At 51.0% G+C, this 25,473-nt stretch overlaps 2 protein-coding genes across 2 annotated transcripts in view; one reads left to right on the top strand and one right to left on the bottom strand.

Moving 5' to 3' along the window:
- Positions 1–614: 614 nt before the first annotated feature.
- PDIA2 (protein disulfide isomerase family A member 2) lies at positions 615–12,550 on the top strand. Its single transcript, XM_019540062.1, has 11 exons — positions 615–1,617; positions 3,346–3,552; positions 4,156–4,289; positions 5,628–5,765; positions 6,296–6,412; positions 6,918–7,043; positions 7,398–7,592; positions 9,268–9,388; positions 10,124–10,305; positions 11,171–11,254; positions 11,686–12,550. The coding sequence occupies exons 1-11, from the start codon at positions 1,383–1,385 to the stop codon at positions 11,755–11,757; spliced, it is 1,611 nt and encodes a 536-aa protein (XP_019395607.1). The 5' UTR covers positions 615–1,382; the 3' UTR covers positions 11,758–12,550.
- A 6,689-nt stretch (positions 12,551–19,239) lies between these two features.
- The window catches only part of AXIN1 (axin 1), a 68,859-nt gene continuing 62,625 nt past the window's right edge, over positions 19,240–25,473 (bottom strand). The window contains exons 9-10 of the mRNA XM_019540063.1: positions 24,967–25,134; positions 19,240–19,724 (exon numbers count right to left, since the gene is read on the bottom strand). Of these exons, the coding sequence (XP_019395608.1) occupies positions 19,598–19,724; positions 24,967–25,134 (295 nt within the window). The 3' untranslated portion in view covers positions 19,240–19,597. The remainder of the gene's footprint in view (positions 19,725–24,966; positions 25,135–25,473) is intronic.

Consider the following 25,473-nt stretch of genomic DNA (forward strand, 5'->3'; position numbering starts at 1 on the left):
ATTGGGATGTTTCCTCACTATGAAAAATTAATTTTTTTTCTTGGTGCTGGTAGGAATATTTGGACATCTTTCAGGACATCTTCCCATGGGCTGCATGCAAAGGTCCTACCATTAAATTCTCTCCGTCTCAGCCTTGCATACCCTCACAGGATGAGGTTGCAGATCCTCTCATCCAGAGGAGAGGAGCACGGATGAGAGGAGGCTGCTGCTGCTGCCGCTGCTGCCTGGAACCAGTGCTGAAGCCAAGTAAGCCCAGTTTTGAAACTTGAAACGTTTCAAAACTTTCTAAACATTTCGAGCGCCCTCGTTTTTTCAAAGCTCTTTCAAAGCCTTTTGTTTCATTTTGATTTTGCTGTTTCAAGCTCAAAACACATTGAAACAGCTTCAAAACTAAACACCTGGCGAAATTTTGTAAAGCACTTGTATAATCAAGTACTAAAATGTACAGTAAGCAGAGATACTGCACAGTAGCACCAGCAAATGCTTTTAAGTGATGCTACTATGCAGTAGCATATTAGCACTGTTGGTGCTGTGATGCACTGTGTAGTATTATTCAGTTACTGCACAGTTACTGTCTTGAGTAGATGTGCCCACTGTGACCCAAATTGCAGTGGTGTGACAGCAGAAGCAACGGGACCATGGCTCCAGCCCCACTGCAGCCTGGGCCAGCTTTCACTCATCTCCAGCTACAAATAAAGTCCCTGGTCCACTACCACCCTCAGCAATCCAGGTCTTAGAGCTGCATGCGTCCCATGGCACCATGTTTACTAATACTCCATGAGTTCCAGCCCTGCCAGGCCCTGTTGCCCCCAGACACTACTGAGATAGGACAAACCCTGAACAGCTTGCATTAGGCCTTAGCCATTTACCTTAGAGAACAGTTCTCTGCTTGGGCACCTGCCAGAATCTTGTGGGGAAATGCTACTTGAGCAGGGTTCTGGGGCATAGACATTCCCATTCCCCAGGGCTGGGGCACTGCTGCCATTGAACCTTTCTCCCAGACCTGTCACAGGAGTCCCTCTTCCAAATGCAAGGGTTGTGCTGCCGTAGGCTAAACGGTGCCTGTTTTATTTTCACCAGTGGGGGGTATTTCCAGCAACAGCTGGCTTGGGAAGCTTCAGTCTGCCCAGGACTTTGCCTTTTAGAGTCCCCTAGCCAGGTTCTGAGACCTGGGGACTAAAAAACAGGTCTTGCAGCCACCTGGCCGTTCCCGTACAGCTGCCATATCTGGGGCTCTGATCAGCCAGTAATAAAGAGACACGCATTGTATGGGCCAGGCACCACCCACTCCACTCTGGCCTTATCTGTCCCCTCTCTCCCACTGGCGTTCTCTTTCCAAGCAGCTGACATAGGTGCTTACCTGTTTTCTAGTCCCTTTCACTATGGGCTTCTTTAAGTCCCATCTGGTTTTGGTCCTGCTCCTGTCTCTGGCTTGGGTGGCACCTAGCTGGGGGGAAGACCAGGGCAAGGAGGTAGAGGTGCAGCAGACGGAGGAGGTGAAAGAAGAAGAGGAGGTCATCTCAACTGAGCTTTTGGAAGAAGATGATGTCTTAGTACTCCATCAGCACAACTTTGATCGAGCCCTGCATGAGCACAGGCTGCTCCTGGTGAAGTTCTGTAAGTGACACCCTCCCCGCCCCACTCCCATACACACTGGGCCAGCACAGGACTGGGAAGTGGTAGGGTCTTGGTTAATGGAGAATAAATACATATTGTAGAAGTCTGTATCCCAAAGCCATCAGCACTATTGGGTGCAAAGCTGGGCACTAACCAGCCATATGGTTCTCCTTGGCACTGACTAGCCCTGGATATCTTGTATCCCTGAGCAGTGTCCAGCCATCCATATCTAGGTACTTACAGGTCTCATGGTCTGAAGACAGGTATACAGTTCTGGGATTCAGGTCTTTGCATGCCAACAGGCAACTCTAGGTGAGTGAGGTATGGTGGTAATGGCCATTTCAGTCCAGGCACTTTGCCCTGGTAGGTGCAGTTGATGCACCAGGCATCTGTTCTCTGAGTTCCAGGAAGAACAAATGGAAACTTTCCTGGGCATTGGTGCCCTTCAGAAAGTGGCGCAGGTGCTGTTTTTCCAGTGGGAAAGGAGTCTTGTTCTGAGAGGAGATACCAGCTAGTTAAAAATTAATGTGTAGAAAGTGCTGTGCCTGGATCCCAGAAACCCTAACCGCCTGGGTGCCTCTGAGATCCCCTTGCCCTGGGCTTGAGAGCAGATCAGTGTGATCTCCCCTGGTCCTGGAAGAAGACCTCTTTGCAGTCTCCTTAAGGACCCAGGACCAAATCCTCATGCCCTCTGTCCTAGGCACTGGGAGTAGCTCCTGCCATTTCTTGCTGGGGCTCCACTTCAGTGGCTTGTTCTGTCCCTACAAGGGCCCTTCCTTTGGGTGCAGGACAGGTGGGCAAGGTGGGCACAGGATCTTTCTGTTCTGTGATTTGTCATTGACAGAGGCTGCAGGGCAGAGCGGAGCAGGGCAGGGCTGGAGAGGCAGTGGGTGTAGAGTGAAGTCACCCATGCCTACCTGCACTTCTGCCATGGTCTGGCTTGCCTGTGTAGTCCCAGCAGGCACAGTGCATGCTTGCCTCATGTTCCCAAGGGGGAAAGGCACCATGGACGCGTATTTTAGGCAGCAGGCATTCACAGGCAAGGAGGGTTAAGATTTGACAAAATGGGTCACACCCTGCAGCCTGTGGCAGGGCCTGTGGTTCCTTCTAGAGTGGTATAGGTGGCTGGGTGTAGGGTACCATTGGGCACACTCCCATTCTGTTCTGTCCTTCCCTTCCAGGGTGCAGTGCTACTGAGCACTCCCCTCCCATCACAAGCAGGCAAAGTACATACCTGGGAATCCCCCCGAATAACTTCCTGTGTCCTGTATGGGAGAAGGTGCATCATTATCCAAGCAATGACTACTAATGGCACCCAGTAGTGACACCTGTCTAGACAAACTGGAAGTACTGGGGTGCCAGTGCTGTGGGGTGGGAAGGGTCCAGCCTGACTCTCAGAGCCAGGGCTGCAAACACCTTTCCATTTGTGAATAGTACCCCAGAAAGACAGGTCCCCATGGTGCCAAGTCTGGGCAGTGGGGAAGGTGCACAGGAGGGCACAGAAATGAAGGAAGGCTCAGGATGGACCAGGGGGTAGAGGGCAGAGGAGTGTGGTGGTCTCATCACTGCTGTTTCCTGCCTTCACATCTGGTTGCCCTGTCCTTATCCTTGCTCTTGTCCTTGCTCAAGCTGCCTCTGCTGATAGAGAGCTTTGGGGTGGCTGGTAAAGGAGCTTCCTCCTTGCAGTGCCACTTCTGCCCCTCCACATAGCCTGCTGTTTTCTCACAGACGCCCCTTGGTGTGGGCACTGCCAGGCTCTGGCCCCTGAGTACACACAAGCTGCTGGGATCCTGAAGAATGAATCCCTGGACTTGAGACTGGCCAAAGTGGATGCAACAGAGGAAACAGTCCTAAGTGCCGAGTTTGGTGTTACTGGGTACCCTGTGCTGAAGCTCTTCCAAGATGGGAACCGCACTCACCCCACAGACTACACAGGTAATGGCTTGGTACCGGCCAAGGCACACCCTGCTCATCTATGATGGGCCAGCCAGGGACCTCCTCCCCACCACTGCAGTATTTGCTGGGGTGCAGCTGTGCAAAGACTTAAACCCTCCCCCTCAGGCACTGGCAACCAGGGCAGAGGTACCTCAGTATGGAGCAACAGCATGCTGGGAGGAGGCATGTCTTTGTGCTGAGATGGGTGCTGAGTAGAGAAAAGGAGAGGTAGTTGTTTAGGAGGATGAATGTCAGGGAGGGGGTAGCTCCATGAGCAGGTGGGTGCAAGGATGGGAATAGCTGTGAGTGCCAGGATAGAGGTAATCATGTGAGAAGGTGGGCAGAGGCAAGAGGGTAGCCATGTCAGGAGGTGGACATGGCAGCTGGGGGGGTGGTATATGAGGAGAGCAGAAATCTGTGGAAAGGTGGGCACCAGTAGTGGGGTTGACCAAGCGGCAAGCTCAGCATTGAGCTTGGAGTTATCTGTGTTCGAAGGTGTGGGGAGGAGAGGAATAAGTGTATGGGGAGGTGATATGAGGGCAGGGCACTCTTTGAAGAGGCAGGTGTAGGGAAAGGTACCCAGGCAGTCTGTGCTGTGTGCAGGTGCACGGGACTCCCAGGGCATTGTGCTGTGGATGAAGCGGAAGGCTGGTGCCAGTGCCATGCTGCTGCAGGACAAGGATAGCACTGCAGAGCTCATTGACTCCCATGACGTTGTTGTTGTTGGTTTCTTTAAGGTGGGTCTGTTTGCTGATAAGGAGGGAGTGGGACATGGCATTGGCCTGATGGCCCAGAGACAACAGGACCTGCCTCTGACCAGACCCACAAAGCTGTGCCCTGCTATGCTGCTCCAAGACACTAGGCTCCTGCAAGGTTTCAGGATATGAGTACTCTATTTTGTTCTGGGTTGCAAGGAACCAGGGAGGAAAAATCCATCAGTATCTGGGTTGGGCATCATCAGATCATCCAAAGGACAGGTGAGAGCCAGGAGATGGGGCAGAGGAGCAATTGGAAGCAGGTGTGTGACTCCTGGAATTCTGGCCCTGCATCCTGAACAGCATTAGCAATTCCCATTCTCATTGGCAGGGATTCCAGGGAGTTTGCCTACAGCCCTGGCTTGCCAGTGCTCTCTCCCTCCCCAGGAATCCTGACGGCTTAGCTGGAAGTGAAGGGTGAGGTAACGAGCAGTCTGGCTATGCAGGTGTCCCTGGGAGCCTCAGTTGCCAGTGCTGCTGTAAAGTGCATACCTATGCTCTGGCTGGATGTCAAGGAAACCTTACTACAGCTGGGGAGCTTGGATTTAGCATGCCTCCAGTTGAGGGGGGCAGGTGGCTCTGGCTGAGGAAGGCCAGATGGTCTTCCCCCTGATGGCTTGACAGATGGGGGTCCTCTCTTCTCACAGAGGTCTGACTGGGAGGTAGCACAACCCCAGTCTGAGAGCAGCAGGACTGTTCTTTCCCTTCTAGGGTATAGCGCTGCTGAGCACTCCCCCCAGCACGAGCAGGAGAAACGCATGATTCCAGGCACCCCAGAATAACCTTCTGGGGCAATAGACAGAGAGTGCAGAGCTGCAGTTGGAGGCTCAGGCTGTGAGAAAGGCCTCTGGCCCATCTCATGGTTGTCCTCTCCCCACTGTCCCCGCCCCTCCTTAACTCCTCTGTTAGGAAGACAGCCCTTCACACTTGCTAAGTTCCCCAGTAGGTCTTCATTTAAGCATTGAAAGCCCCCCACATACCCAGCCATGTTCCAGTGCCCTTCTTTCTTCTGCAGTGCCCCTCTTTTCTTGCCCATGGGACAGGGGGCTGGTGGAGAGCAAGGCACCTCTGGCCTTACTGAAGGGCCAAGACCACTGCTACTTGGACCTTGTCCCTATTACTCTGCATGTGGTGCCCCAGGCATCAGGGGTGTTGTATAGGGTGCACTGGGTGTTGGGACCTTCCTGGGCTTCAACCCATGTTAGAGGAGGGCTGCTTTTCTGAGGAGCCACCACCAGCCTCAGCTGTGCCATGTGGGCTATAGGGTGCCTGATTTTTCCAACCCCAGTGCAGTCACTCACAGCCTGTGGGGGTCTTCAGGAATTGCAGGGTGAAGGCGCACAGGTATTCTATGAAGTTGCCAGTGATATTGTGGACATCACCTTTGGGATTACTGAGAAAGTGGAGCTTTCCCAGAAATATGGCATCACCCAGGACACAGTCTGCCTTTTCAAGAAGGTGAGATATGTAGAGCAGTGTTTCCCAATCAGTGTGCCTCAGCACAAAAGTGTGCCATCAGAAATGAACAGGTGTGCCATGGAATTTTGCCATGGCAATGAACTACGATGAGCTAAAGTAGGTATGAGGATGGGGAATGTCGTAACAGGTGTGCTGCAGAAAATTTTTACTAATGTAAGTGTGCCTTGGGCTGGAAAATGTTGGGAAACACTGAAGTAGAGGAAGCATCATATGGGATGTGCCTCCAGCTTCCTCTCACTGACCCTAACCCTGGCTCAGTTGGCGCTCTAGCACTAGCTGTGTGGCACTCAGAACCAGGACATAAGCATCACCCAGTGGCCATGCAGAGGGAAAGGGTCTGGGGGAATAGGTGCAGCTAATGCCCGAAGGACAGTTTCCCTATGGAGAAGCCCTGCTGGGATGGGATGGGATGGGATGGGGGTGGGGGTTGGGGATCTGACTAACTTTGACTTTGGAATTTGATTGTAAGATTACAACTTTTCCCTGCTCCTGCCCTTGGTGTGTTGCAGTTTGACGAGAAGCGGACAGATTTCCCACTGGACTCAGAGCAAAGGCTGGACAAGGAGGAGCTTTCCCGCTTCATTGTTGTGCATAGCCTGGAGCTGGTGATGGAATTCACTAGCCAAGTGAGACACCTGCCACGCTGCAGGGAGAGCAGGGACAGCTGTACCCAGAAATCTGTATGCAGATGCTAAGAGGCAGGGCTAGCACAGCAGGGGTGTCTGTGTATGGGGAAGGATGGCAGCCAGGGCCTGAGTCATCCTGCCACACTGCGTACCACTCCCTGCACGGCAAGGGTGTGCAGAGGATGGACAATGGCAGCTGTGGCACAGTTGAGCAGGGCTGCATGTGCATATGGTGGGGATAGGTAGGCAGGACTCTGGGCAAACCTGGTGCTGTGGGCACTGCTTACTACACAGCAGGGTGGGGGTGAAACTCCAGTAGAAAGGGCACTGCTTCTCTCATGCCCAAGCACAGCAGGGCTTGACTGTCAGGCCTTTCCTGCAGATGTTTCCCAGAGTGCTTGGAGCCTGAGTGCAGTGACTTGTGCTGCACTAACTGACTTGGAGTGATGTGTGGCTGCCGTAGTGACTGCCTTACTGGCTGACAAAATACTCCTTCTCTTCTCAGACCTCATCTAAGATATTTGGAGCAAAAATCCTTAACCACCTGCTGTTGTTCATTAACAAGACTGTGGAGTCCCAGCTGGAGATGGTGGGGAATTTCCGAGAAGCAGCAGCTGCTTTCAGGGGCCAAGTAAGCTATGAGTATGGACTAAACTCCGCTTACTGGAGCATCTGATTTCATCACAGCCTTGCCCACCTTGCCTCAGATGGCACCAGTTTCACCTCACACCAGGGCAGATAGGCAGCATAGTAGGCAGTGCTGTGGGACACCAACTGCATAGCCAGTGTTCTCTCACTGGAGGCTTGCCTTGTAGAGAGTTGGTTGCTCTCAGCCCCACAACCATTCCCCTTGGTTGTGGGCACTTTCAGTCTTACCACAGGTCCTGTGGGGTGTAGACACTGGGGGCTGTTCGTCTGAGGGCTGGTGTGGATTGCATGATCTGTGTGGGGAATGCTGTCCCACACCTGTATCTGGTCATCCTAGGTTCTCTTTGTGCTCATTGATGTCAATGGGTATGGGGCCAATGTGCTACACTTCTTTGGCCTGAAGAGCCACGATGCTCCCACTCTGCGCTTCATCAACATAGAGACCAACAGGAAGTATCGCATGGCTTCAGAGGACTTCTCGGCTCAGGCTGTGGGCTCCTTCACCCAGGATGTGCTTGATGGCAAAGTCAAGGTTGGGCACATGCACATTCCCTACCTACAGCAGTGCCTGAGCAGACACCTGCCAAATGTAGGGCATAGCACTTGTTTTTTGAGGCCCAGTCCCACCTCAGGGCCTGGGACATCCTGCCAATGCTCTGTATGATGGCACTGCTAGAGCTACATTGTGCAGGTTGGGAACTCTGGTTGTGAGCTGAAAACCTTATGGCATCCCTAGACTAGAAGGGCTCACCCTGTCAGTCTGAGGTGATTTCTGATGGAATCAATCTGGCTATTGGGATCCTGCCAGTATTAATTGCAGGATAGGGCTGTACTCCTTCCTAGCTCTTTGAATACTTCTCAGTTGCTGTACTAGTGCGCTACTATGATATTGTTAACTCTGGGTTACAAAGGGGAATCCAAGCAAGGAAGGGGATATGGGATACATCCCTGCCTGGTGGAATCTTTGCTAGTCATGCAAAGGAGACAGGACTACTGCCTCTCATCCAGGAAACAGCAGGGGAATCATTCTGCCTCTCCCGGAGAACTGGGGGTGCATGATGAGAGCATTGTCTTAAGACTTTGCTGCCTATGGTGTGACCACAAGGCTTTCTCTAGCATGTTGCCCCTGCATCCCCCGTGGGGTGCCAGGGATCTTCTACTCTTTCATTTTTAAAAAGATCAGTAAGTTCCTCCCGACCTCGCATGTGATGGGGCCCTTGAAGGTCAGACTGGGAACACCAGTGTGATGCTGTTTTGCATCTGCAGACAACCTGACTTCATAGGTGGGAAGCAGGACATCCAACCCCAGTAATGTCATTGGAGTAGCTCTTGAACCTAGTGATGGGACCAAAGCAAATGCTGACCATTCAGTTGGTTTAACTGGGGACACTGGGAAAATGCTGGGAACTTTGAATCTCTACAGGGAGGGCCAGGTAGCAGGAGACCCACAAACATGAGAAAGGGGCAGAAAACTAGAGAGGAGGAAGATAAATGAACAGAGATTGCAGGGGCTCGGCAGGGTCATGTTTTCCAATGGAGTGAGGCAGAGTGACAATATGGTGCGGAGCAAGGCTGTGTGCTAATGGAAGTGCATTTACTCCATGCAGAGCATAGTTTCTCCTTGGTCTTTGTGCAATCCTCCCTGTGTCACCAGTGGGTGCTCTGCTGTTGGTGGGAGGATGGTGTCCTACTCTCATACCAGAGCAATAAAGACAGAAGGCACCAGCCCTCTCCTTAGCATCCCCTTAGCCTAGGCCAGCAGGTATGTGCAGCAATACCTGAAAAAACAGATGCTTCAGGGTTGCCTGCTACAGAATCCTCCCCATCACTGTCAGCTTTTGCCTTCTGGACTAGACTGTTCTTTTGTCTGCAGCCTGTACAGATATGGTACTGCCACTTTCAGGGAAGAGGTTGGTGGATTTTGCTCTCTCAGAAATGTTGCACAGCCTTCTCTTTTATTCATGCACTTCGTGGCCTCTAGCACTTTCAGGGTGACTGTAACAATATGGGAGGTGAAGGGAAACTGTGGGCATGTTTCACATGTGTGTGTGGACTGGAGCCTAGGTTCTGCAGCTGGCTGGCCTTGGGTGCTGCCTGCCCCTGGAGTGCTTGATTTTGCAACAGTACAACACTGTGTGGTGCCTAGCTGTAAAGGTCTACCATTCCACCTCCTCCCACAGCTTTAGCTTTCCCCTCTCTTTCCACAGCCTCATTTTATGAGTGAGGAAATCCCTGAGGACTGGGATAAGCAGCCAGTTAAAGTCCTTGTGGGCAAAAACTTTGAGAAGGTGGCTTTTGATGAGACCAAGAACGTATTTGTGAAGTTCTGTGAGTATGGCTCTGTGCAATACTGTGGACTTTCTCCCCCATCTCAAGTGCTGCCCTCTGGCCAAGACCCTGTGAGCACATGGGCAGCACTCATTCCCCAAAGCCAGCAGGAAGAGTTCTTCTTACAAGCTATTTCTTAGAAATGGAGGTGGGGAGCTCAGTAGGCTCCATCCACCCCCACAAGTTGGAGAATCCTGTTGAGGATGTTTCTAGGTTAGGGCTAAATGTGAAAGGCTCCCACCTCTTTCCTGGTGCATTCTTTCAGCCTGAGCCAACATGAGGAGGTCCTTGCTGATCTCCAGTCCAGACCTTCTCTTTCTGAAGTCATTTGCCCTCCTCTATATGCATAGCAGTCCCTCACATTATGGTGATGGTACTGGCCATAGTGGCAGCTTGTGTGCTGCATTCCCATTGCCAGGTTTCAGTGCTCCCAAGCCCCAGGGGATGCTTTTCTCCATGCCTGGGAATCACTGGTATTTGTGTAGAGGGCAGTCATTGCTGCATGACTGGAACTTTCCCAAGCTCACAGCATTTCAGTCTGAGTGATGGGTGAAGGCTCCCACTTGCCCTGCTCCTCCACATAAGACTTGCTTTCCTGCTTTGCCGGTTTTGTTACCTCATCCTGTCCCTGGGTCTATGCTGGAACTATGTCTCTCAACTTCCAGGGCCAGCACCCATCACCCCTGTAGACTCACTCCTGCAGAGGAAATGAATGACTGCTTCTCTGTTCTGCAGATGCTCCTTGGTGTGCACACTGCAAGGCAATGGCACCTGTCTGGGAGGAGCTGGGTGAGAAATATAAGGACTATGAGAACATCATCATTGCCAAGCTGGATGCAACAGCCAATGAGATTGAGAACATCACCATCCATGGCTACCCAACACTGCACTACTTCCCTGCTGGGCCAGATAGGAAGGTGTGAGCTGGAATGGAACAGCACGGAGGCTGCCCACGTGGGAAGGGAAGGGACTGGTCCACCCAGATGGAACATAAAAAAGCTATCTTTGGATATAGGAACTAGGTCACTGCTGGGGTTGTGCTGGATGTTGATGATGAATGACATGTGAGGCAAGGCCCTCAGCTGGCTGCTGTGTGCAGGGTTGGGTCATGCCATTCCCTGCAGAACATTACAGCATGGGGGAAGTGGGGAAGGGTGATGAGAATGAGCAGGAGTTACATAAACTCTTAGCTGTAGAAAGGGGACAGAGTGAATGTGTGACCACAAAGGAGAGACATGTGCAAGGGAGGGGATGTAGTACAATAACGTTTAATTAAGGGATGGGGCAGGAGACCTGGCCTCCCAGTAATCAGGACAAGGGCACATCAGTGGTCTTTGAGGAAAGGGAACAAACTCAGCATAGATTAAAGAAAATGTGGAACTCCTGGCCACAAGAGTCCACTAAAGCCAGGCACTCTGTGGTATTCAAGCAAAGACTGGCTGTGCCCCAGGAGGCAAGAACACCTCAGTAATAAGAGTGCAGGCTTAGGCACCCAGAGCTCTGGAGAAGCCATAAGCCCCCCTGCTTCAGGACATGCAGCACCAGCAGGTCTTGTCCAAGGAGTCTCCCTCAGGCTTTCCTGCTGCAGGGTGTCCTGCCCTGGGGCGCAGCTGGTGCTAGCCATGCTCACTCAGGTGACTGGTCTGATGTACTGGGTGTAGGCAGGTCCTGCAGGAGGGAAGCAGAACAGGAAGCCTGCCTGCCGCACATTTGTGGGTAATCCAATTACTGACATTTCCTGTTTCTTCTCTGTCATGTGCCCTGCCTTCCTGCCTATGCCAGATGATTGAGTACAAGAGTGCCAGAGACCTGAAGACCTTCTCTAAGTTCCTGGAGAATGGGGGCATACTGCCCACAGAGAAGGAGGTGGGTATAGAGTCCCTGTTCTGCAGCCTCATGGCACTGACCCCAGTCCAGTTTAACAAAAGGTGTTGGGATTACTCCCAGTGCCACCAGTAGGATCTCACCCAGGTCCCGCAAGCTTGCTTGGCCTGTGTGGCCCCTTCAGTGGTGCCCTCTTTCATGAGTGAGTGAGCAAGCCCAGTCTTGCATTCATCCTTCCCTCACCAGAGAGAGCAAAGTATGCCCCACATGTCCCTTCCTGTACTAAAGAGAAACACATACACACATGCCCTGCCCTGCCCCGCCCCATATGATAAGAGTAAGAGGAAGCATGTACCAGGTTCTCATATGCACCTTCCTAGTACGCGTGGACCTTACAGCATCTACCCCGGCCCTATTGGTCTGTCTTCCATTGGGGTGGGGGTTTCCATAGTAATCATTCCACTCTTCTCCAGGTGGTTGAGCCCCCTGAGGATGTAAATGGGACAAGTCCATCAGATGCTACTGAAGCCAGAGATGAATTATAACCCCCAACCTCCACATCCTGCTCATCTGGCTGGGAAAACCACCAGTCCAGTTCACGGCACCTAGAAACAGAGCTTGCCCCATGGGCATGGACTAGAGCACTAGGGCTTAACTCACCCCATCACTGTGTCCCCCCAGGCCTGGCCTTTTGTTCTTTGTGCCAAGGGATGGAGTCTGTGGGGAAGATCCTGCTGCATGCTGCCTGGTGCCTCTTTCCCTTTTCAGGCCTAGGCGCAGCAGGTCTGGGGATCAGGTTTCGGGGAGTTGTGCCTCCCTGCATGGTGCTGTTTTCTCCAGTCTCTGCCCCTGCTACATCACTGATGGCGCATGCCTTCCAGCACTGTGAGCCAGACTTGGGCCAGGAATAAGAGGCAAGCAACCTCAGGGAGCTGAGCTTGGCACCCAGACTGGTACTAGTACTCAGAAGACCTGTGCCCTGTGATGCCCATGGGGAATGAGACATTGTTGCCATCCCCAAATGCCCACACAGAGTCATGCCTCCAAAATCATGAGACTAGCTCTAAAATAACACAGATTTAAACAATCAGTGCTGGGTCTCTGTATCAGTCTTCTGATTTGGTTTGTCAGGTCATACTTACACATTTCTCTGTTGCCTGTGGGCTGGAACCTGATGTGTTAAAAACAAGCGAAGATGGTCACAGGCCGACTGGACTCCAGTGAGCAGAAGCTGAAGGAAAACATCTGATACACAGCTGGAGATGAAACTGGGGAGTCTGGCAACAGTAGCGGAGAAGCTGGGCAACTTGAGAGCAAGTGGGCTCAGACATTGACAGAGTCCAGGAAGAGGGCGGGACAGACTGGGAACCCCACACTGAACAGTTAAACCATCCAGGGAGGCAGTGCAGCCCAGCCTAACCAGGCACTGCTGGGAGGGAGATGGTTCTGAGCTGAGAGATGATAACAAAGCTCTCTCTGAAGAGTTGGGGAGGGAAGAGAAGGACTTGCAGAGTGTTGCTCTGACAGCTAGAAGGTGCTGTGACCATGAACAGAGGTGGGAAGGCCAGGCCCTGGGCATGAGAGCAAGCATTTGCTGCAGTGGTAGAGGCAACACACAGCTAGCAGGATTGGCTCCAGTGGAATATGGCACCAGCCTGTAGTGCCATCCACAGCTCAGTGGTCTGTGACTTTCCTTCTCCTGGCCTATGGCTCCCTCAGGGAGCTAGAGAAGCAGAGAGGAGTCTTGCAGATAGCTAGCAGCCCTTGAGCCAGTTGAACGGAAGGTGTATTAGTTCCCAGGGTGGGAGGAATGTAGCCTCTAAAGCAGCCTGCCCTTTAGCAGGCTTTGGTGCTGCCTTCTTTTTCTGCAGTGGCTCACGATGTCAGCCTAGACTAGAGGTGGCAGCATAGGCTAGAGCCACAAAGGCACTTATGTGGCTGATAGCTGCCCATTAGAGGCACCTAAACCAGCACTTAGCCCCAACCCCTCCTGCTCCTGCTTAGCTGCTGCCTCCTTGTGGAGGTACTCAAGGGCTCCAGGCCCCTAGATTTTTGTAGCTGGGCCTGATGCAGCTCCAAGCTGTGCTGCACCTTCATCCTGCTGCTTTTTATTGGGTGGGGTTAAACATGGGCCAAAGCACAGTAAGGTGGTGCTGTGTGGAGGGAAGGATTTCCTAGCTTTTTAATCCAGATTTTTTTCCCCCAGTATGCTAAAAAGAGTATTCTGGGGTCACTGCAAAACAGCTTTTATTTATTTATCGGGGGTGGGGGTGGGCAGGCTTTTTGGTTGCTTGTTTGGTTCAGCCGCTGAAGAAGGCAGGCAGAACTGTGTAGTTCTAAAAGACACATCCCAGCAGGAAGAACTCTGTGTCATTCAGCCTATGAGTTAACTGGTTTGCTGAGCAGAATAAAACGTGGTCATGGTGTGGATGGGCATGCACTGCACAGATTGGTACTGTTCCCCAGGAGGCTAATACTGTATTTTTTCACATACCACATGCATTTCTTTGCTGAAAATTAGCTACTGGAAATTGCGGCATGTATATTAAGCCAGGAAGTATATCCAGCAGCTGTGGAGCCCCATGTGCTCACTGCACTACTCTTGTCCCAAAGTGAAATACTACGGGGAAGGGCAAGGGGGACAGGGAGAAGAAGGGAAAGTAACCCTCCATATGTTGGACAGGGGGCATTACAGTAAGCATATGGGAGCTCCCTGGGGAGCTGGCTGGCTGTGGACAACGGCTTCCCAGCAGCTGCCTCTGCAACAGCTTGAGGGTGTTTTGTCAGCACGTACTTGTTACAGGGAGCCAATGTTCTTTGGGTAGATGTGGTATCTTTTTTTAGACCAACTAAATAGTTGGAAAAATTGTGCTTTGTGAGCTTTTGGGCACAAACACCCTGGGGTTGCTGCTGCTGCTGCTACTATAGCTGAGGAATCAAGTGTCCATGGTCAGCTTGCAGCTAGGGGGTTAACGCAGCAGCCACAGGTTGTTGGTCTTCTACTGCAACTGCTGGTATTGCCACTACTGGCCATCATGGTGGCTCCAGCAGGAGCACCTGAGAGGGCAGATGCTATGTTAATCCTGGGCAGGGAAGTTTTTTAGTCAGCAAAAAAGCTTTTTTTCCTTAATTCTGCCTTCTGAAAACTAAGTGTGTGTCCTATTCTGGGGAATGCGGCATGTGTGAGACAACACATACCTCTGACCTGATAAGCACTGGCTGCCAAGGCATAGCTTCCTATGTACATGCACAGGACAAGGCAGCCTAGGGAGATGCCTGCAGATGAGCTCACCAAAACCAGCAGCTAGGCCAGACATCAGGTCTTTGCCTTGTAGCCATGTCTGGGGGTCAGCCTTCCACAGACATAGCTGGCAGCAGGACGTTAATACTGCTCAGATTACTGCTAACTGTGCAAACCAGAGCCTGCTAAGAAGCTGATCTGGCCAAGGAGTTGGCTCCTTAGACTCACTCACAGCAGCCAGCGAAGTGAAAGACAAGAGAATCCTGGAGCTCTGCGGGGGGACCGCCCTACTGGGTGCCTTGGTTCTGAGGCAGAAGCATCAACCCTGCTGCAAAAGTCCCATTTCCCATCTGGTCCACATTGCCCCATTGAGGACCCCCCCCAGCCCTCATCTAGAAGCAACCCATGTACTGAATTCTGCTCCAGGCCCTTCTGTGGACAGGACCTTTGCCCAACTGCTGGGGGAAGTAGATACCTGTGAAGGCCAAGGTCATCCTCCTGTGCCTCCCTGGGTCAACTGTAGGGTTAACAGAGGCCTAGGAACCATGGTATACCCTCTGGGGGCTCCAGTGAGTTCTACTGCTAGCACAGTGGGGGAGGCTGAAGAGGGTGCACAATATTATGGGGGAGGGGTCTATCACAGCTGCCAGAGAGACCAGTCCCCTTGTCCCTCAGGCTCCACACAGTGCCTGGGAAGTGTGCATGTCAGTTGCTTTATGTACCAGAGCAACCAGCAGGGCAGCAGAGGTTGGGGGACTTTGGCCTCAAGTGTGATACTATGTACTATTCAGCACAAAACCAAGGAACAAAGGGAAAATGTTACTGGCAAGGGATGAGAAGAAGGGAGGGAGCACCTGCTGATTTGTACATCCTATTGCCAAGGCAGTGCCAGAGCTCCAGGGACACTGCGCATTTCTAGACAAATTGACATAGGAAAGCAAGGCCCGCTGGGTACCACTTTGTACTCTATAGGACAGAGGCAGACTGCTGTAGCCCTGAGCCTGCTGGAGGGAGTATCAACCCAGGGTGGCCTCAAGCTGTGCATTTTCAAGGAAAATAAAACATATTTTACACAACACAAATGTACTGCTGCTCAGTAAAGAATGTATACAAGGAACTGGCCATGTGTTGGCAGTGCTAGGCAGGAACACAAGCTAGCGTTTACCTGCTCCAAACAGCTCACTTCAAAGCCCAGTGAGCTGGAGAAAAGGCTGCTAAACAAGGCAAGCTGGTACCTGGACGGGCGATGACCCTAGCCATCCTTGCCCTAGGTGGAAGGTGATGCCCGCATAGTGCAACAGCTGCTAGTATCGTGCATTCTGAGGCGTGTCTGAGGACAGGCTGCCATGGGGACTGTAGTGAATCTTGGTCCTTTTGCCTTTCCTCCCTACTCCATCTCCAAAGCTCCAGACTCTGAACTCAAGCATCGCCAGGCATTTTCCTGCCCTGGCTGATTTTTTTCATGGACAGTCTTTCAACAGACATTTGGGAGGGGGCCCTCAAGGATACACCAGATGAGATCCCTGGCTAACCTTCAGACAAACAGCAATTATTAGACTGAATGGCTTCCCATACATCAAAGGGAAAGTGTCCAAAGATTGAAGAACATGTGCTTGAAAACTTCAGTACAGGTAACCAGCAGCTCTGTAAGCGGTGAAAAGTTGGATTGGCTATAACTAGTTCTGTGAGCCAGCCTGAGCCAAGGTGGTGAGCCACTCGTAGTTGCAATCTCTGAGTCCAAGTAAAGCACACAGGGCATGTCCTGCACTGAGCTTTTTTTTTGAACTCAAACAAAAAAAAAAACTGCATTGTGGACTAGAGAAGCTGCACCCATTTTGCTTGCAACACTGCTGCAAAATCTGGTAGGCTGAATGCCTTTTACTACACTGCCTGACAGGCAGTGTTTGCCTTCTTGATGTGTAATCTGAATGCCAAGGTTGGTCTGCAGCATGCGTCTCATTCAGTTCTGAATGTTCTGTGCTATATTTGCGCTGTTTTTATGTTATTGGTATATTTTTGCTGATTGCAAACATTTTTATTTGGAGTGTGTCAAAAGCTTCTTCTAGTGGGTGTACTTGGGGATATTCTTTGGCTGCACAAAAGTACTGTTAGTTTTCTATTTTATTATCAATGCCATCTCTTAAATAGATGGGATATTTCAAGGATCTTTCATTTCTTAACCACAAATGGTTGGCCACCATTTTGAGACCTGTGTTTGTTTGTGCATGTGTGAAATTTCTTATTTCTTCTAGTCTTCCAACTCCTCCTAGTTTTTAATTTTCTGTGGTGACACTTGGTGCAGATCCAGCCATGGCCCAGACATTTGAGGTCTGCAGAGAAGGAAGGACCACAACAGCCATTTGCATGTTGGCATTTTATTTCATTATTATCCAAGTACCTTTTAAAAGATAATTGTACAAGTCAGCACACAAGGATGCTCAGGAGATACCGTCGGTGGGCATGCCACTGACAGCTGATGCTGCGCTTAAAAAATGTACATATTTACAGTGGAACCCTTTAGAAAAAAAGGGAAAATGGGAGGGAAAAACCCCAAAACCTGTGACTGTCATGTACATTAACAATCTCACCAGACACAGAATATGACCAGAACTTAAAAAGAGGAAGAAATGTTTGCAATGTAGTTCCCTGGATGAAAACAAATTCTAATTTGATGGACTTCACATAGTGAGAGGCAAGTTACAAAATTATGTTCAAAGGCACTCTGTGACATTTACAATATACTGAGAGACAAACCTGCCTGCACACAGGTCTGCCCACCAGATCACCACCTACTGTCCTCATGGTGACAGGCAGGCAGCTGGCACTCGAGCAACACTGCAGCCAGCAGGTGCAGCAGCAGCAAAAACAAGAGTATTGGGAACACATAACAGAAGATCAGCTGTGGACAAGTTCAGTGCTGATGTGAAAGCCCTCATGTCCCAGCTTGTCGTGCAAATAAAGTGGCACAGAGAAGCCCACTGCTTTGCAGCCAGGGCCTGGGCTGCTATCTAAAGAAGGGGGTCTGGTTTGGGTAACTTAATTGGCACAGGGCAAATATTCAGTGTGGGTGATTAATGGAGTTCAGCTCAGTACATCATTAAGGGAAGGTCTATGGAAAACTGTAGGAAGAAGGCAGGTGCAGTTTGAGACACTACGCTCAGGACTGCATACTAAACTCTCCTCTTGACAGGGCTGTCACATATTTGGTATGGAGCATATTTAAACCATAAATCACTTCAGGTTATGAGCGCTCCGCATTCTTGCAACTTCGTAAACAGAGGGGACCTGGAACCCTAAGAACCCAGGCAACTCTGCAGCCATTTCTATGTTTGGGGAAATGCCCTTTCATAAGATTCCTGAACAGTTTCTAGTGGTGCTAAACAGTCCTACATGGATGCACCAAGGTAAATCAGGCACACAGAGAAATACTCCCAAAGGCTGGAAGAGGGATTAGTGCCTTTGCTGCAGTATCTGCTGAATGCCCACTCTCAGAGGAGTCAGGAGCAATCATCCTGCAGCAGCCACATACTGAGATCTCTCTCCTTTCCATGCAACTATGGGGACTCTCAGTGTGGAATGGAGAGGAGATTTTTGTTCTAAATGTTATATTTTCAGGTGCTCTTTCTTGGTATTTTCTTGTAGAGACTCATGGGATTAAATCAGGTTTCAGCATTTTGAGGTTCAACACTCCACCCCTGGGCATGACAAATTTTCACCATTTGCAAACTAACTGTGCAGTAACTAACAGACTAACAAGTACTAAATGACTGTGCAGTAACCAGAGTTACTGAATAGTAGCGCTGCTGAATGGCTTTTCTGTGATGCTGACTGCACAGTAGCCTGAGACTGTTGTGCAGTAGCAGCACATCATGCTTCCTGCCACACAATGCTACTCTGTAGTAGTCATGGGCTACTGTGCAGTCAGTGTCTCATGTACACATGGCCAGTAAGATGCTAAATTTTGAGTTTTAAGCAACAAGCTTATATCAAGGACTCTCATTTACTGCTAATTACATCTGAGAGTCCTACGGTGAAGTACACACTCAGAAATGGCTTCCAGCTGGGAGCAGGTTGCATGGAGAATCTCTGGATTATTGGCTCTAATGTGCAAAGAAATGTGAGTGTGAAGTGGCACTTCACAAAGAATGCCTCCAGTACTATGCCTGTTGCTCCCATCTGGAATCTCATATTACCATTTCCATGATATTCCCATGGCAGCTGGACTTTCAGACAGGCTCATGGGACCAAAAAGGCTCTAGTCACTGAACAAAAGTGGAACTCCCAGTGTGAAACAGCTTGTCAATACTGGCTTTCAGTAACGAACAACTGCAGTAGATGATTTTATGAGAAGATCACTGTGGTAAGAGCTCCTCAACCTGAATCCTCTCCTCTTGGGGCTACCTGCTCAAAGTTATGGCCAAAGACAGAAAAAAAACCCCACTCTTGTAGGTCTGGTAGCTTAAAACACAAGCATGGTTAAATGACGAAAACTATATTTGCTACTATGACAAAAAAATCCTTCTCCCAGCCAGATTTTAAAACCCTGTATAAGCCAGCTGGAGTAGGGTCTTCACATCAGCACCTGAAACAGCAGCTTGAGTGAATTTTCCAAAGGGCATTCTCTACTCCCCTAACACACGGTAGCATCAGCTAAAAGTCACCCACATTCAGGATATTGGGGAATGGTAGTGGGAAGGCAAAGATTCACACTGTGTTTGACAGATGACTGTACACTTTGGGTGAGCTCTGAAGTACCTGTATGTCTTACATTTACATAAGAGCACTGTGACATTGGAAATATTTTCCTTTTATTACAACATATAAAAAATATGCAGCTTTAGTAAACAAGGTCATATTACATTTTCTAATGTAACTGTACAATGCTAGATTACACTTAATATTCGGTAGGGAGAAGCAGCCCACACCAGGATTCCTCCTGGAAGGTATGTGTGGTGCAAGAACTCTCACTGGCAAAATGTAGCTTGTGTAAGTCCTTGTGAGGAGTTGAGGTGCCTCCCTTGACCCTGGTGGTAGCCCTGCACCAGTGGAGCAGCATCCCAAGCATCTGCTCTGGACCATCTTCTTCATTCCCAAAGTCTCCCTCTTTCTTTCTTTTTCCCCTTGCATCACTGGAGCCTTGGAGCTTAATCAATCTTCTCAACTTTCCCAATGATCTTCTCCTCAAAGATGGGTAATATGGCATCATCCTCCCGCACCTCCTCGAAGACCACTCCACAGTCAAACTCATCACTCACTTTTTTAAAGTAATACCTACAAAAGCAGGGAGAATCCAGATCACTGCCTGGCTGGAACTGACCATGACACAAGCCTGCAGCAGCACCATCCCCCACAGCTAGATAACCTTCAGAAACCACACATTAAACCCAAACCCAGATCCTTGGTAATTAATGCTCCACAGGAACACCATGATCAACAATAATCAAAATCTATAACATATCAACTGACTCAAAGGTCCAGCTCCCATCTTCAATGCTTACAAACAACTTTTCACTGTAGTGGGAAAGAATGGAAATGCCTGGCAGCAATGACATGGCAATCCCCAAGGCCAGGAATAGGGACAAAATCAGAATTTATCAATCCCAGTGCTACTCCATTCAGAAGTGGCCTAGGTGTGGCCTTGAGACAAAGTATATTCAGAGCACTACTAGAATCAGAGGCTACTGATGAAGCAGGCCAACTGGTCCAATAACCCATCCCGAGTTCCACTGCTTGGGGATGTTCTCTTGGGTAGAAAGGATCTGGAGCCTCAAGGGGCCATAGGTCTGAGATTGCAACTGGTCTCCACATAAACTGTGTACAGCTCTTGTGCTCCTATGAAGCTGCTCATGTGGTTCATACCAGAGGCTGGGAGACTTGACAGGGAGGAAAGGCAGGGGTGTGGTGCTTTATGTCAAAGAACAATTCACATCCTCAACAGGCAGCACTGGGTCAGAGGAAAGGCAGACTGAAGTGCTCTGGGTCAGAATACAAGGGGGTCGGGGGGAAAGGGACTTAACGGTGGGGGTCTACTACAGACCATCCAACCAGGGAGAGGAGCGAGACTGGGAATTCTCAGGTCAGCTCACGGAGGCAGTTAAGTCAATGGATGTGGGCATCATGGGTGACCTGATATCTGCTGGGAAGAGCAGTCAGCCAGGTCTGATCGCTCATGTAGGTTCCTAGCCATGTTACAGGACCTCCATCTAACCCAGGACGTGCACAGTCCTACCAGGGGAAATGCCTTGTTAGACCTGGTCCTGGCCACAAGCGATGACCTGGTGAGGGGACTGCAGGTGCTTGATCACATGGGCGACAGCGACCTTTCCCTGCCGGAATTCACCATCCAGCGCAAGGTGGCAAAGGCCTGCAGCAAGACAGCAGCCCTGGACTTCAGAAGGGCAGATTTCACTGAGTTAAGGAGACTAGTCAGGGAGGCACTGAGGTCCCGGAGGGGAGGGGAGTTAGGAGTCCAAAAAGAGTGGTTGTTTCTGAAGGAGATGATCCTCCAAGCCCAAAGGGTGGCAATCCCAACACGGATCAAAGGGGACAAGAATGCTTAAAAGCCCCCATGGCTAACCAAAAGCATCCAGGAATGTCTCAAAGCTAAAAAGGAGGTGTACACTCAATGGAAGGGAGCGGCCATCACCAGGGAGGACTATACCTCCGTTGCTTGGGACTGTAGGGGGCTGTTAGGAAGGCTAAGGCGGAGATGGAACTGGGACTAGCAACCTGGATCAAGGACAACAAGAAGTCCTTTTTTAAATACATAAGGGGTAAAAAGAAGGTTCCAGGTAACGTGGGGCCTTTGCAGGACACGCTAGGAAATCTGGTGGTCTCACCAGGTGACAAAGCTAACCTCTTTAACAATTTCTTTGCCTCCATTTTTCTGAGCAGGGACCAGGTCATCCCCCCAAACCGGGATTCCCGATGGTCCCAGGGGAGGCACAGCCAGGCCCAGGGTCAGAGAGGACCTAGTCAGGGAATTTCTGGTGGGTCTAGACGTATTCAGATCAGCAGGTCCTGACAATCTCCACCCCAGAGTGCTGAGGGAATTAGCAGAGGTCATTGCGGGACCCCGACACAGCTTTACGAGCACTTGTGGTGCTCCGGCAAGGTGCCAGGGGACTGGAAAAGGGTCAATGTGGTCCCCATTCTCAAAAAAGGGAGGAAGGAGGACCCAGGAAATTATAGGCCTGTTAGTCTTACCTCAGTCCTGGGGAAGCTCTTTGAAAAAATTATCCAAGTGCACATCTGCGAGGGGCAAGCAGGGGAATGTATGCTTAGGGGCAACCAACATGGGTTCATTAGAGGCAGGTCCTGTCAGACCAACCTGGTGGCCTTCTATGACCAGGTCACAAAATCCTTGGATGCAGGTGTTGCAGTGGACATAGTCTTCTGGACTTCAGGAAGGCCTTCAACACTGTCTTCCACACCATTCTCATTAAAAAATTAGATTGTGGTTTTGATGCCTCCACAGTCAGATGGGTCACCAATTGGCTGAAGGGTCGCACCCAGAGAGTGGTGGTGGACGGGTCATTTTCAGCCTGGAGGGATGTGGGCAGTGGGGTTCCCTAGGGCTCGGTCCTTGGGCCCGCATTATTCAACATCTTCATCAGCAATTTGGATGAGAAGGTGAAAAGCACCTTGTTCAAATTTGCAGATGACACTAAGATGTGGAAAGAAGTGGGCACACTGGAGGAGAGGGACAGGCTGCAACTAGATCTAGACAGGTTACAGGGGTGGGCAGATGAGAACAGGATGGGATTCAATGCTGACAAGTGAAGGGTACTGCACTTGGGGAGGAAGAACCAGCACTATACCTACAGGCTGGGGAACTCCCTTCTCATCAGCACAGAGGCAGAAAAGGATCTTGGAGTCATTATGGACACCAAGATGAACATGGGCCGCTGATGTGGGGACGCAGTCAGGAAGGCTAACCACACCTTGTCGTGCATCCACAGATGCATCACAAGCAGGTTCAAGGAGGTGATCCTCCCCCTCTGTATGACATTAGTCAGGCTGCAGCTGGAGTACTGTGTCTAGTTCTGGGCGCCGCACTTCAGGAGGGATGTGGACAACATGGAGAGGGTCCAGAGGAGGGCTGCTTGCATGATTAGGGGGCAGCACGGCAGGCCCCATGAGGAGAAGCTACGAAACCTGAACCTGTTCAGCCTCCACAAGAGAAGGCTGAGAGGGGATCTGGTGGCCATCTATACACTGGTCAAGTGAGACCAACAGGCAGTGGGAGAGTCTCTGTTCCCCCAAGCACTACCGGGAGGAATAAGGAATAACGGCCGTAAGTTGACTGAGAGTAGATTCAGGCTAGACATCAGGAGGCACTACTTCACGGTCAGGGCGGCTAGGAGCTGGAACCAACTTCCAAGGGAAGTGGTGCTCGCTCCTACCCTGGGGGTCTTTAAAAGGAGGCTAGGTAGACACCTAGCTGGGGTCGTTTGACCCCAGTACTCTTTCCTGCCATGGCAGGGGGGCAGACTTGATGATCTGCTCAGGTCCCTTCTGACCCTATCAACTATGAAACTAAATGGCTGAGGGGGTAGAAAGCTGTGCTTACAGTGCTGCTTTAACAGCAACAGCTGTAGGAACACTGAATTGTTAGCATCACAGATGCAATGTCAGACCCCACAAGCTGCACTAATGACCAGGGATCCAGGTTTTCTGTTTGCTGTGGAAAAGTGTGGATATTCTTATTTGAAGCAGAAAAACACAGATTTTCTTCTTTAAAGGAGGAAACTGGGAAATCGTGGGATTTCCCTTGCAGGCTGGCAGCCTTCTAGCCTCCAAGAAGCTGCTTGGGTTTGTGGGGAATAGGGGGAAGGCAACTGGAGGCAGGGGTCACCACATGTGGCCAGCATAAAGCTAGGCAGGGTGGTGGAAGCAACTCCAGCAGCTGGATTCAGGTAAGTCTATGGGGTGGGGAGGGGAGGGAGGAAGGATTGGAGGGCCAGGACTTGGGGACTGCAGGGGGAGGAGGGCATGTGTGTGGGACAGGGGTGCGTGGAGGGGTGGGTGCCTCCTGGTGCTGGGGGAAGCTGTCTGGGTGCTGGGGCTGAGGGGCAAAGGAGATGTGCCTGCCCCTCCAGCAGAGGAAGAAGGTGGAGGGACCCTTTGCGGGCAGCAGGGAGCTGCATGGCTGGGCTCGCAGGGATGAGGCAGTTGGGAGACACTGCCAGGGTGGAAGAGGGAGAAGCTGTGGCCAGGAAGTCTGGTGTGGCACAGGAGCCCCAGCCCAGGGCAGGGGTGCCACAAGCCTCCCCTCCTCCTCCCTCCAGCCTGTGGCAGGGCTGGACTTGCTGCAGCTGCTGCACTTCAGCCCGCCCTGGGCAGAACAGGACCTGGAGCCCTTCATCCTTCTGCTCCCCACAGTGCGACTGGGCCAGAGCTGTACTCCATTTCATAGTGCTATTGTGGAGTGCAGCGCTGGTCCTCTGCACCGCAGATCCAGCTCCAGCTGGTGGCATGGGGTAGTGTGTGGTGCCCCAGTTGCTGCCCGTGCTTCTGCATGAGATGCACTGCATGCACCTCCTGCTGGAGGACATTCCCACTGTGTCCTTGTAGACCACCATCCTGAGTCTGTGTGGAACACCAGCAGAGCCAGGGTGCTATGGGTCAGGAGTGAAGGGCACCGGCAGAGACAGAAGGCTGTGGGTTGGGGGTGAGGGGCACCAGCATGGCCCAGAGGTCTCTGGGTTGGGAATGAAGGGCATCAGCAGGGCCAGGGAATTGGAAGTCGGGTGTGAGGGGCACCGGCAGGGCTGATGGGGCTCTGATGGGCCTACTCCCTCCTCCACTGGAACACGGCTGAACTATTTGTCTTCTCACAGCACTGCTCTGGACAGAGACTGGCATTTCCTAGGGAGTAAAGCTGCACCCACTCTCTGCCCAGTGCTGCTGCCCTCTTACAATTTGAGAAAAGCTTTGTTTGCAACAAAACCGCGGCTTTTTGCCCCTCCCCTCTGTACCCCATGCCCTATTGGACCAAGGGACTCTACTGGCTTGGAAATATTTTGGTGCTGGTCCTTCTTAAAATATTGGCAGCATGTCCCTGTGAAACAATCCCCTCCTGCTGTTAGCAGTGGGGGTGCAGTTCCTTCTTTAAGAAGGAAATGGCCTCCCTGAACTCCTTAAGATTCAATTGACAGCTGATGCTCTGGGCAACATATCATGGTAGCACACAGAGAGTAACATGGCTTATTCAGGAAACACATACCCCCATGGCAATCACTGGCTTTTTGAACTGTGCTCTGGACCCTCACAAGCAGGGTAGTGAAGGACCACCCACTCCTCAGCATCACACCGTTTAGGGACTGTTCATAAAGTGTTAGGGCTATAACCACAGAGGGAAGCCAGAACACCCTTCTTGGTGGATAGCTGGGAGGAAGTCAAAAGGCAACATTCCTGCCAGTGATGTGTTCCTTGGAAAGCACTGCTCCAGAAACAGGGGGTACTGAATAGCTGGTTTTCATACTTACTGTCAGTTCCTCCTTGGCCTTACCTGTAGTTCCCTTTCTTGGTGAGCAGCTCCTTGAATTGTCCCAGAGTTACCACCCGTCCCTTGACAAGGGTGCGATAGGGGATTGGTTCTCCACAGAAGTAATAAGCAACCACAATGTTCTCACATGGATGGGAAGCACCACTGCCTGGTCTTTTCTGGGGCTTCAACCTGTCATTTGGAAACAAAACCATTTTCACTGAATATTGACCAATAAGCCAGTCAGACATTGCCTCCCTCAGACCAAGGCACACGGGGAGGACCCAAGGAAGTTGGTTTCCACTGCTGTACATATGCTGGGGTTAATGGTAAGCCTGTATCAGTGCTCACTGCAAGCTATGGGGATCCAGTGTGCACAGAGACTGGTGGCTTGAACTATTTTAGACTTCCTGGTGAATGAAATGGATGCTGTCTGGTATTACATGCTATATTCTACAAAGCTGCCACAAAGGTCTCAGAAAGGCAACAGGGAAGCCCCTTCCCCGACAAGTGCCCACAGTGGAAAGAGAC

This window comes from Crocodylus porosus, unplaced genomic scaffold (genome assembly GCF_001723895.1).
Source record: "Crocodylus porosus isolate Cpor-Errol unplaced genomic scaffold, CroPor_comp1, whole genome shotgun sequence".
NCBI lineage: Eukaryota > Metazoa > Chordata > Crocodylia > Crocodylidae > Crocodylus > Crocodylus porosus.

Excerpts from the sequence above, each read along its gene's own strand:
- PDIA2 (XM_019540062.1), top strand. The coding sequence starts at position 1,383 with ATGGGCTTCTTTAAGTCCCATCTGGTTTTGGTCCTGCTCCTGTCTCTG. Across the intron at positions 4,290-5,627 it reads TTGTTGTTGGTTTCTTTAAG|GAATTGCAGGGTGAAGGCGC; the intron begins GTGGGTCTGTTT and ends GGGGGTCTTCAG. Across the intron at positions 9,389-10,123 it reads GAACGTATTTGTGAAGTTCT|ATGCTCCTTGGTGTGCACAC; the intron begins GTGAGTATGGCT and ends TCTGTTCTGCAG.